Source organism: Lithobates pipiens, unplaced genomic scaffold, assembly GCF_037356315.1.
Source record: "Lithobates pipiens isolate NorthernLeopardFrog02 unplaced genomic scaffold, aLitPip1_a1.2 Scaffold_19, whole genome shotgun sequence".
Lineage (NCBI taxonomy): Eukaryota > Metazoa > Chordata > Amphibia > Anura > Ranidae > Lithobates > Lithobates pipiens.
In genome coordinates, this window is record NW_027507764.1 from 466,027,883 (window position 1) to 466,041,310 (window position 13,428).

At 40.1% G+C, this 13,428-nt stretch overlaps 1 protein-coding gene across 1 annotated transcript in view; it reads left to right on the plus strand.

Annotated features, from left to right (window-relative positions):
- The window catches only part of PREX2 (phosphatidylinositol-3,4,5-trisphosphate dependent Rac exchange factor 2), a 436,082-nt gene that overhangs the window by 264,689 nt on the left and 157,965 nt on the right, over positions 1-13,428 (plus strand). Inside the window, exons 25-26 of the mRNA XM_077492842.1 lie at positions 1,046-1,253; positions 12,123-12,299. Coding sequence (XP_077348968.1) covers positions 1,046-1,253; positions 12,123-12,299 — 385 coding nt within the window. The remainder of the gene's footprint in view (positions 1-1,045; positions 1,254-12,122; positions 12,300-13,428) is intronic.

Below are 13,428 nucleotides of genomic sequence, written 5' to 3' on the forward strand. Positions count from 1 at the left end.
GAGAATTGTAGTAAGCATGTGCGGTAGGCTCAGGAACAAGATTGAACTATTTTGAAGGATAGAATGTGTATTGAAGATCCCAGGTCAACAGGTAGGCAATTTTCCGTGGGAATTGGAATAACTATAGCTATAGCAGCCCCTGTTGCTGCTACCAGGCCTGGAAGTTGAACCCAATAGAGATGTTGTTTTGTTTATGTCATCAAAGTCCAAGTGAACTTTCAGTTAATATCTGCTAAATACATTCTAGGTGCATCAGAAGAAAAAGGTGTCGAATGTTACAGTTCGCAGCATTCTTCAGAAAATGACCCTTGCATTACTGGAAATATCGATCTCTTGTAGAGATCCAACATGCAGCCTGCTGACTTGGGCCTATAGCTCTAAAGTCATCAAAACTCAAGTTACCTACTAATTGGAGAGTTCTATCTCCGACTCAGTGGGCAGTGTGACAGATTTCTGGAACAACTTTACAACTGCATAATTATTTTAAGCTTATAACGCCTAATGCTGCCACCCTGATTACATATGTTGTGTATATAGAGAATCAGTACCCCCCCCGTCCGGTACTAAGGGACTTTAAGGGCGAATTTTCAAAGACACAATATTTTCAAAACATAGAAAACTGTATTATTTCATAAAACACTGTAACAGTCATAACAACTATACACACATTGATACATAATATCCATATATAGTATATAAGAAAAGAGCACTTCTCCTATGGTCCGACGCGTTTCGGGAAATTCAAGATAAATTCCTTCTTCAGGATTACATATGTTGAACTATGCCTAATACATACAGTACATTCTCATTTTATGGTCATTAGATGCTGCCACTCTTAGCAGCTACATTGTTTCATTGCTTTAGTTATGCCATTGCTTGGTAGATGATCCAAAATTTCTGCATCTGGTTCACCATAGATAGCATGTTGATCCTTTCTAAAGCAAATGTGATTTTTTCATATTATATGTCTCACACTTAAATAAGATTAATGTCATGTCTATTGATGAACTTTGTTTTAAAAAATGCTTTTCCATTTTCTGTCTAGGTAAACTTAATCCTATGGTGTACTTACAACACACAATAACCACCATGGCTGCACCTTCAGGACATTCACTGGGCCAGCGTGATGGCCATGGCTTGCGCTATTTGCTCAGAGATGAGGATCTGGAAACACAGGATATACATCATAAATTATTATGCAAACTCCAGTCAGCCCTGGCAGAAGTGGAAACCTGTGTGTCTCAAATTGATGAGTAAGTATTTATTATTAATTATTATTATTCTCAGGTGCTTATATCTGCATAGAAGACAGGGACTGGTTACATCTATAAGCATTAGAAGATTGTCTTTCCATCTGATATTCAGAAAATTTAAAAATAAATCTTTTTCTAAATGTCCCTGATCGGTAACTTAGTATAGCTAAAGGTAAAAATGGATGGGTTAGAACACCTGTACGTTTTTTATTGAGATTCACCCTCTCTATTTGTCATATTTACCTTATGAAATTGAAGTGAAAAGTAAGTACATTGAAAGTCAAAGTAAAAGAAAATCCCTAATATAGGGAACATTTTCCAATGGGGACACTAGTTCTGGACATCTGGGAGTCCCCAAAAGATTCCCCTAATTTGCATAGATTTCCTCTCACTTCCTATTTTGGGCATGGGACAGGAAGCGGAGGTAAATATTTCCAATGGGGCAAAGATGGCAGAAATTAACCTTAAAATAATTGTTGCCCTCCCTTACGCTACCCAAAACAGTTCTACTTTAATCCTTAACATGTCACATAACCTTAACTCTTGGCCATAACAATAACCCTTATGCCTTGTACACAAGGTCGGAAATTCCGATGGGAAAAGTCTGATCGGATTATGTTGTCGGAAAATCCGATCATGTGTGGGCTCTAGCGGGCTTTTTCCGTCTGAAAAACATTTGAGAGCAGGATCTAAAATTTTCTGACAAAAAAATCCGATTGGACTTTTTCCGATCGTGTGTATATAATTCTGATGCACAAAGTGCCACACATGCTCAGAATAAATTTGGGGACGAAAACTATTGGCTACTGGCCTCTACGTAGTCTGGTCGTACGTTTTGGACATCACCTCGTTCAGAACAATCGGATTTTCCGACAACTTTGTTCGACCGTGTGTATGCAACACAAGTTTCGGACAAAATCCGTCTGAAAAAATCCGACTGATTTTGTGGTTGGAATGTCCGACCGTGTGTACCAGGCATAACAGTTCTAAGATTCATTTTTTTTTTACATTGCATTAAGGTAAAAAAAAAATTAGGACTTGCTGTTCTACCCTCCCCCTCTAAACACTTTCCTGACTCCTTGATCGATCCAGCACTGTACCCAGCTGCAGTCTTCTCTTCTTTCTTCCACTTCACACAGACCCTGACAGGCAGCATTAGGAGCCTTTGGCTCCTGCTGCTGTTAGATACACCCAGTGAGGAGGAAGTGGGGGGGTGGGGCCAAGCCAAGCTGTGCGTGTCAATAGATACACGCAACCTGGCTTGGGAGCGAGCCCGCAGCTTCCTATGGGGGAAGCACCGAGAAGAGGAGCTGCCATCCTGAAACAACGGCAGGGGACCCCAGAAGAGGAGGTTTTGGGCCATTCAATACCATTAGTATTTAATACATTTATGTGGTGGTTTAAAGTGAAACTAAACTCTCCAATCTTTTACAGCTAAGGAAGCTGCCATTTTAGCAGCTTTGATCTGCAGTTGTCATGGTGCTGCAAATGTGATCAGCTATGACGCCAGCCATTTGATGGCTTGAAAGCTTGGTTGAGAGCTAACATAAGCACACTATTAACTGTAACAGTTAGTTAATGTGCCTTAAATGTAACTGTTTTGGTATACCATTAAACTGGTGGGTTTAGTTCTGTTTCAATAACTATTTCTTGACAAAAAAGGATTCCACACTTGATCAGTATTTATCTATGTGAACTAAATTATCATGAGAAGAAATATTATTATTATTATTCAGGATTTATATAGCGCCAGCAATTTACACAGCGCTTTACAATATAAAAAGGAGACAATACAGTTACAATACAATACAAGAGGATTAAGAGGGCCCTGCTCAGAAGAGCTTACAATCTAATAGGGTGGGGTAGGTGGTACAAAAGGTTATAGCTGTCGGGAATGAGCTGATGGAAGTGGTAGGAGATTAGTTTGAGACGTGATAGGCTTCCCTGAATAGATGAGTTTTCAGGGATCGCCTGAAGGTAGCAAGAGTAGGGGATAGCCAGACCAGTGGAGGTAGCGAGTTCCAGAGGATTGGAGAGGCTCTGGAGAAATCCTGGAGCTGAGCATGGGAGGAGGAGATGAGAGAGCTTGAGAGTAGGAGGTCTTGAGAAGAGCATAGGGGACGATTTGGGTGATATTTGGAGACAAGATTGGTGATGTAGGTCGGGGCAGAGTTGTGAATGGCTTTGTATGTTGTGGTAAGTATTTTGAATTTAATTCGCTGGGTGATTGGGAGCCAGTGTAGTGATTGGAGGAGAGGGTTGGCAGACACTGAGCGGTTGGTAAGGTGGATAAGTCTGGCAGCAGCATTCATGATAGACTGAAGAGGAGATCCTATGGAGAGGCAGGCCAATGAGAAGGGAGTTGCAATAGTCAAGGCGAGATATAACAAGGGAGTGAATGAGGAGCTTGGTGGTTTCATTTGTTAAAAAGGGGCGAATTTTAGAGATGTTACGGAGGTGAAATCTACAAACTTTTGACAACGATTGGACTTGGGGCTGAAATGACAAGTCAGAGTCTAGGGTTACACCTAGTACCCTGGCGTGAGGGGAGGGCCTGATGGTTGCATTGTTGATTTTGATGGAGCAGTCATGGAGGGGGCATGTGCAGGGGGGAATATTAATAGCTCAGTTTTAGAGAGGTTTAGTTTAAGGAAGTGGTGTGACATCCATGCTGATATGTCAGTTAGCAGGTTAGTAATGCAAGAGGAGACTGAAGGAGTGAGGTGAGGAGTAGAAAGATAGATTTGGGTGTCATCGGTATATAAGTGGTATTGGAAGCCGTGAGCGGTTATCAAGTGACCAAGGGAGGAGGTGTAAATAGAGAAGAGAAGGGTTTCAAGAACAGAGCCTTGGGGGACCCCCACAGAAAGAGGCAATGGAGAGGAGGAGACAGAGTTGTACGTGACACTGAAGGAGCGCTGTGATAGATAGGCAGAGAACCAGGAAAGAGCAGAATCTCGGAGGCCAAGGGATGTAGTTTATTGAGGAGGAGCGGGTGGTCAACAGTATCAAAGGCAGCAGAGAGGTCAAGTAGTAGGAGTATGGAGTACTGGCTGTTGGCTTTAGCAGTTAGCAGATCGTGTTTTAGTGAGTTTTAGTAAGGCAGTTTCCGTGGAGTGCTGTGAGCGAAAGCCAGACTGTAATGGGTCAAGAAGGTTATTTTCACTCAGGTAGGAGCTAAGGCAGTTGTAGACTAAGCGTTCTAGAAGTTTAGAGGTGAATGGGAGCAATGTTCAGGGTGGTGGGGTACAGTGAGGATTTTTTAAGTATGGGAGTGATCTGCGCATGTTTTAGAGGGGAGGGGAAGGTGCCACTTGAGAGGGAGAGATTGAAGATGTGAGTGAGGGAGCATAGGATAGAATAAGAGGGTGACCTTGTTTGTAGTTGTGAGGGAACAGGGTCCAAGGGACAATTGGTTAGGTGAGCATCTGAGAAAAGTTTTGCAACCTCTTCAGTAGTAGCCAATTCAAAAGAGGAGAGTGTTGAATGTGCTATTAGGCCAGGTATGTTGGGTGGGGAAGATGTACGCACAGCGGAGGTGTCCTCACAAATTGCATCAATCTTGTCTTTGAAGTGATTGGCTATCTCTTGGGCAGTGAGTGAGTTAGTGGGTAGAGGGGGTGGGGGACGCAGCAGAGAGTTAAAGGTTAAGAATAACTAACACTGTTAAAAGAATCAATGTATCTTAGTTTATTGACCATAATGTGTTATCTCCTTATTACACTGTTACCAGTGAAATCCTTTTTATTGGTCAGTGACACATCTGCTCCCAAGTGGAGAATTTATTTTGTAATTACATTTATACGATAACGGACTCTCAGAAGCCTTTAGTCCTATCTACATCCATTTCTTTGAATACTTGTATCTGCAACCTGGATCACTAATTTGCCTGGTGGTTCATTGTTGCAGTATTGCAGATTTGATTCTATTCAGATGCCTGTTAAATTTGTATCTTTCTTCATCACCTGCCTTCTCAAGTGAAAATAATTACCGCATAAAATATTTAATTATGTTGCTGGGCTGCTGCCATGTAAATTTGAGCAATACATTTTTCACATTTTACGTTAATATGTTTATTTACCTGTTTTTCAGTTGTCTGCTACCAGTATAAATTATTGTATTCATGGCAGATTAGTTGCATAATAACATAAATTTAAAGTGAATTTAAACCCTTATTTTTATTTAACTTTATTTTATTCTTTGGAAGAGTAGGTTCTTACTGATAAATTTTCTTTATCAAAATTACCACTTTTATTCTCCAGCGGCCAATCCCCAACACTTGGCAGTTTGTGGGTGTCTCCTTAGCTAGCCAGTTTATAAAGGTGGAAAAGTCCTATGGACTGTTCGGACAGTAGAGGCACCCATGCTGGGGTGTGTTGATGTTTAGGAATCAGCCAAAGTCATTGTTTTTAATTTGGACATGAAATGTATTGATTACTTAACACCACAGATGTGCTTTGTAGCTAAAATATGCCAATTCCTCAGTTTAGGGAGTTCGACCTTTGTTGGTTTTCGTTTGTTCAACAGCAGAAATGTGTGTGATGCAAACAAAAACCAACAAGGGCAGAATTCTTTGTGTGAACACTGCTAAACTGAGGAAGTGGCATATTGTAGCTATGAAACACACCTATGGTGTGTAGTAATTAATACAATTTCATGTCTGAAATGATGACATTGACCCATTGATAAAAATCAACACATGCCACCAGGGACACCTCCACTGTCTAAGTGCTTTTCCTCCTTTATAAACCATCTGATCTTCCTCCTGATGTCCCCCAAGAGATCCTAGGATCAGGATCCCCAAGGCATCTAGAGTGACCTACGATTTGTCCTGTATTGAGACAGATATTTTCCTACACGTGTCCTTTGAAGGTTGTGTCTACAGTTTGACTTGGTCAATCGCAACTTTGCAAAATGTAAGTTGATTCTTTTCTTGCCTACTCTTACCTTATATACCTCCCTACTAGTACCATCCACATTCTACACTATAAGGGCTTTTCCAGCTCTCTTGTTGTTTTTCTATTGGACCTTTTAGAGCTTGGCTTCTTCCTTTCTGGCTAGCCAGCTACTAAGGAGACACCCATGCCTGATCACTCCTAGGCAATGCTGTGTGTGTTCTTAGACACAGACAGCATTCAGCAAACCTGGCCCCTGCTCCTTTCTACACACCTTGAAGGATTGTGGAAGCAGCATTGTAGATGTCTCAGGCCCAGCAGCAGTGACAATAGACTGGAGGTAAGTGTTCAGGGACAGAGAGGCAAAGAAAGGTACTGGGGTGTTTTTTACTTTATTACAGAGAATGCATCAAGGTACAAATGCCTAACATTTGTACCATTTTCAAGAAAACATTATAGTGTGATGTCATTTATAAAATAGTCAGGAACCTGTTAAAAACCAACAAGCATTATTAATAACTGTCCATTGATACATACGGAAGCCAGCGTTTGGTTATTATCAGATACTATAAAATGTTACTTTTTTTTGCTTTATTAAAGTGTATACTGATCTTCATTATAAATAGTCAAAAACCTGAAAGCACATAGGCTAAGTTCCCAGCTATGCAGATGTGGGACTGCGCATAAATTGCATGTGTTCCTACACCTGCAGCAAATAAAGCACTGCTGTTTTATTAATTCCTAGTGGTACATACCCCCACACATTGGAAACCAAGGCGCTTTTTCTCATGCACGGAAATGTATAGCACCATGCAGTTTCCGTGTGGCTGAGATTTTAGAAAAGCTGCAGGGACCGTTTTCCTTATCACACCTTTGTTCATATTTTCTTATGTCATGATATGGTCAAGAAGATCAGAGGAGATGTTTGAATCAAGAACACTTTTTAGTTTCAATAATTGCTCCTAATGAATGTTCTTCCCTTTCTCTTATCTTTTATGCACAGCTTCCCAGTCAGACAATTAATCCCATAGAAGTCAATGTTACAGCGCTGCTTGTTCACTACAAACGCATTTGGTCAATGTTGTTACTCACTGACTGATGTGTTTGGCTGCCTGGACTTGGATATGTTGAGACTTGCATACAAAAAAATTCTAAAACAGATTACCCTTCAAACAGTTTTCATTATTATTACTGTGAATGACTAATATGTAAATGTAATGGAAAATAAATGGAAATCTTAAATAAGATTCTTGTGATGAGTGGATAACTTATGTGCTACTGGACGCTTAGGGGGCAGCCAGATGACACGCGTTTTGGAGTGTCAGGACCATGTCTGCACATTATATGATCAGCTTGTAAAATACTCACTGAGATCTTATAGGGCACATGGACAGAGAATTTTCAAAATATTAAACAGCGAGCTAGTAAATATTATAGTCACATTTTTATTAGGTAATAGAGTTAATTGGGGCTTATTTGGGTTAACTAAGGGCTAATAAGGGGTGAAATTAGAATAGTTTATCTATCTTTAATTGCAAGGTTGCTTTAACTAAGAACATATGCAGGTCTAAGATCACCACATAGATCCGCTATGACTACTACTAATTACAATGTAGAAGTAATAACATTGCTACATTGTAATTCTCATTAATCTATGCATACCCTGTTCTGGGAGTGTGAATGTACACAGGAACAGGAAGAGCCTCTTCTGTGATACAAACAAGTCTTGGCTGCAAAATGACAGATGGGAGTAACCAGTAAATGTAGCTATGGAGCTGCAAGGGAGGAGGAGTAGTAAGTATTTACATTTTTTGGGGCATGTGTGGCATGTGTTGTATGCCCACAATATACAAAGTCTAGGTTAGACCCCTTCCACATGGGATGGACTCCTGGTGGAGTCTGCCTTCTCAGAGGGGAATCTGTCCACTGATCCCTGCTTAGCAGGCTCTCCTCTTCGGGCAGTTGGATGTAAGCGGACAGATGGGGAATGTATTCTCATCTGTCTGTTTGTAGGGGATCAGATAGAAATGGATGTCGGTGGGTGTAAACTGACATACTTTATGTCTGTTTACATCCACCACTCTATAAACAATAATGGGGGGTATGATCGGGTCCTCCTGAAAAACTGACAGGCGGACCTGATAGGCAGGGGCAGCCCATCCATTAAAGGCACACAGGCACTGCCCCCTCTATCCATGTCACCCCCTATATGGTTAATGGATATATTCATGCTGTGCCACCCAATATTCCCTTTTCTAACACTGAATCACCTCTCCGCCAGTCAAAAAGCGTGGATCTGTTACCCATTTCCGATTGGCTGAAAGGTCAGGTAATCCTATTGGACATCTAGGGGGAGGGGAGGAGACGCATGGCGGAAGCTGCCGTGATCTCAGAAGAGAGGAGGACACATGAGATGCTGGAGATGCTGCCAGATGCACGCTGCAGCCTGTCCCCCTGCCCTATGTGTCCGCTGATGTGCCTGTCAATCCCCAATGTGCCTGCTGATCCCCGCCGCCGATGGGGTTAGTGCCGGTGAACCACCAGACAGTGCCATGGGGGGTGGTTGTTGGCTTCCCTCCCCTCAACAAAAAACACCAGCCGCCACTGCCAATAGGTCCGCCCGTATGAAAGAGGCTTTAAAGTGGAACTTTTAAAAAAAACAGGGAGAGAAGCAGGGTTTTAATGCAGAAGAGACATACAGAGACAGAGAGATTTACTAAAACTGGAGAACTTAGAATCTGGTGCAGCTGTACAATCCGCTTGTAATTTCAGCTTGTACAATTACGTTTTGGCAATAAAACCTGGAAGATGACTGTTTTTTATGTACAGCTGCACCAGATTTTGCACTTTCCAGTTTTAGTAAATAACCCTTACTATGTCTTTTCTGCATTAAAGTTTCTTACCTACCCATCCGCCACTGTACACTGACCTGCGCAGCTCAGTACACGATTTTGCCAATACCGAGCTGACAGAACACACATGTGCTGGAGTGACATCACCATGGCCAGGCACAAATGGCAGGAGATTGGTACCTGGAAGCTGCCCAGTTTACAGGGGCCAGAAGGGAGCCTGAACAGGGCAGCACAGGAGTAAAGGCAAGGAAAGTTCTGCTTTCCATAAACCAGTTTATAAGCTAGAGCATAAGGTTAATGTACAAGCTTTGAAAAAATTTTAATAAAACTGGCTCAAAACTGTTAATTTTTTTCTTTTAAAGCCAAACTCCAGTCTTACCTTTAAACTTTCACAGTGTGCATTAGAAGCTTCGGACAGAAAATGCCTCATTTCCTGGCTGGAGGGCATCCAGCATCATCTAGCGCTTTCCTCCCAAGCCTTGCTGTGCTTTGTCTCCCTCCCTCCCTCCACCTTTCAATTACTGGATTTCAGGTCAGGATCAGCATTATATGTAAGAGTTGAGCAAAAAAACAGAAAGAGAAGATGGACTTTTAAGGTTACCACTATAATCCCAATTAAGAAAAGAGGTTGGTCTCACATTATAATAAAGATATCAAATTTATTGAAAAAAAATAAAAATGTGTGCCAATGTATCACTATGTGTTTCCCCTGCTTCAGGGGATCCTATTGGTGCTAGGGGGTAATTATAATATACCCCCTAACACCAATAGGATCCCCTGAAGAAGCTGTTGGCGAAACACGTAGTGATCAATTGCTGCTGATATTTGTGACTCCATCTGTTTGGCCCCTAGCCAGAACGGATCTTCTTGGACTCAAGTGTCTTTTTGGGCCATCCATGTGGTTTTCCTTTATCAGCTTTCTGCTCCAATATTTATATGCGGGACAGTGTACCATTTAGATGTGTTCATGTACTTCTTTTCATCATGTGTTTTTATGTGATTTCAATAAATTTGATATTTTTATTATAATGTGAGACCAACCTCTTTTCCAAATTGGGATTATAGTGGTAACCTTAAAAGTCCATTTTCTTTTTCTTTTTTTAATTTTTTGCTCATCCAATACTATTGGATGCGGTGCCACGCTCTGCAGTATAGGTCTCAAATCCCTCTGTATTACATGTAGAAGTTACCTAGGGTGGTCTGCATGTAAATGCAATCTGCCTAGTAACACTCACTCCTCCAGACAAACACCCTACCCTATATACACTTGATATTTGTGTAACTCTTCCCAGAAGCCATCTAACTGCTTGCATCAGGGAATGTGAAATATAAGCAAATCTAACTTTGTACATTCTGAATACATGATGTTTTGGATTGATTTTAGGTTATATCCTTCTGGCAATTAGGCTGGAGCAAATTTTTTTAAGGAAATCTGAACCCCCCAAGGATCTAGTTAAAGGATCTGCACAGGGAAAACAGGCAAACAGAGGTTATTGCAGTAAGGGCGTGAAGTGTTGATTTAGCACTTATTGTTCACAGTTCCAAGGAATGGCAAATCCAAAGTTATTTTAAATGTGAAATCGAGAAGCTTCTGCAGGGGATTATTAGATGACTTTTTACAATTCTGGTTGTTAATATTAAGGATTATGTGTCAGTTCGTAAGTGAAAACCTCACCAAGAATATGTAGAGACATATTCATACCAACACTTTGGGCAATTATATTTGACAGAAAACCTCCTCTCTACTATGACAAGGGATTTCAAACAAGGCCAGGTTATTGGAATATGCTTGTTAGAACTCTGGGGAGTCAATCACTGGCCTCTTCAGGTTCTCTGTCTCTCCTGGGTGCTAGTTGATACGATCCCCAGGGGGGGTAATGTGACAAAGCTTCCCTAACAATGGCTAATCCACTGAAGAATGGAGTGAGCATCCTGCATTTTTTTTTTAACAGATCCAATAATTGTGATGTGTATTCAAGAGCCAAGGACCATGTCACAAATTCAGACCATCCTGCATATTCCCATTACTTCTTTAGAAATGAGCATCTTTCACCAAAGTACCTGAAAGAGCAAATGTCAATGTATTTATCAATCATTTTGATTATTTTATTCACATTCAAATCTGTACTGGTGAAACAATACCTGAAGCCTATTTGTTAATGGCAAAATAGGCAGTTCTTTTAAATGCTATGATAACTGAGGCCTAAACCGTAAACCTTAAGTTTATTTAAAAAAGACTTTACTAAGTTTACTTTAAAAAATAATCAGCACAAGGGACAATACTTACTAAAACTGGAGAGTGCAAAATCTGGTGCAGCTCTGCATAGAAACCAATCAGCTTCCGTTTTTTTCTGGTTAAACCTTAATTAAATAAGTTGAAGTTAGGAGCTGATTGGCTACTATGTACATACTAGAAGGGTTGTGGGACTTTAAATAAGCGAATGACCCAGTCATGCACCTCCATCCCTATATCTATAATAGAAGAATAAAGTTGGGACTTTATATGAGGCATATGACACAAGACTCAATAATTGATCAAAAACATGATGACGTATTTATTACAGTACAGAAACAGATAAAAAAAGCTACCTAGCCTTAACTATCTATGTTTAGTACCAAAGTCAAAATGAAAGTGCTATGGTGCATCTTGTAAAAGCCAATCAGAAGTCATTTTTTGTTAGTTTAATTGTGCCAATATTAATTTGATGTTTTTTTCAATATGTTATCACATATCCTCCAGTGTGGTTCCATCAGATCATATTATCTTATATTGAGAAGGTTCACTTCTTAAATATATGTGTGTCTTTCATCTCCTGATGTGTCTCTGAAATGGAAAGTGAAGAGAAATTCCCAGAATGGAACATAAAAATAGTTTTAACCATTCCCTACTCTTATATTTTCGCTTTAGACACAGTTAATGTACAATTCTATGATGTTTTAGGAAGTTTCAGACATTTTGTCTGTAAATTTTAGTTTACTTTTTTGGGAAATGTGTACATCTATATTAATGTTATGTTGTAATTATTAAACCAGTTAAAACATATCATGAGCTGCTATTTAATTTTGTTGGCCTGAAAACATTTTGTTTGGTGACTGATATCTTATTTTTTTTGTTTTTGCAGATTATTGTCTTCAATAACTTGTTCTCCTAAATGTGACCGTAAGACAGAGACGTTAATAGCAGTGGACAGTGACAATGAGAGGGGAGAAAAGAATGGGAAGAGAGTGTGCTTCAATGTTGCAGGGGATGAGCAGGAGGATTCAGGTCATGATACCATCAGCAACCGAGATTCTTACAGGTAAAAACTCCCATTATTATGTAGCACTACCCCCGTAGGACCACTTGGTAGATTGGGTTCTCTGTTCTTCTGTCTCACCTCTAGGAGGAACCTTAGCCCCACTGACACCAGGTTAAGCAAATGGATAATGCACTGTTACTGGGAGCACAAATATAGATACCCTGCACACAACTAAGGTTCGGTATTAAAAAGCAAACATCAGACTGGTTAGTGATAAATAATAGCAGTATGCACATAAAAAAGTACATAAAGAATTAGGTCAAATACAGTTCACTACACTATGGAGTTGATTTACTAAAGGCAAATCCACTTTGCACTACAAGCGCACTGAAAATGCACTCGGAAATACAGTTGCTGTAGATCTGAGGGGAAGATCTGAAATGAGGGGAAGCTCTGCCGATTTTTTTCCATCCAATCATGTGCAAGCTAAAATGCTAAAAGCTAATAAATAAAGGAGAAAATGGAGGGATTTTTGGACTTTAAATGAAGCATGCAGCATGAACGCAAATAAGCACTGTGTTTCTGTAAAAGTATTTTATTTTCCATATAGCAATACAAAGTCAATCCACAATGCAAGTAAAAATATGAATAGTTACTAAATATTCATGTATATACACATATTAAGATGGCATAGAAATGCAGATAGTAACATAACAATACTGACATCTGTGTTCACATGATGTATGAAGCAAAACATGATTTGTAAAATTACAACATTGTCAGACATGATCAATGAATGAGTAGATAAAATTCCATAATAGTAATATAACTATGGCATCAAAAAGCTTGACATGTTTTGTGGATGTTTCCACTCATCAGAAGCAGATGTGACAGAAGTATCTATAAAATATATATAGGTATAGTAAACCACAGTCTGACTAAAGAAAGTGTATAGGGGAAGGGGGATAAAAGAGTAAATAATTATCCACCCATACTTACAAAAAGGGTTGTGAATGTGGCATGTAGTAGTAAGCACAAGGTGCACTGGGGACATCGTCTGTCATGGGAGCTGAGGTGGCATATACCATAGCACAACACCAGACAGTGTTGAAAAAGTGAATAAACCTGGGAATGTGAACCCCATGTGGCAATCAGTGATGAAGTGTAACTCATCGACATCTCTATATAA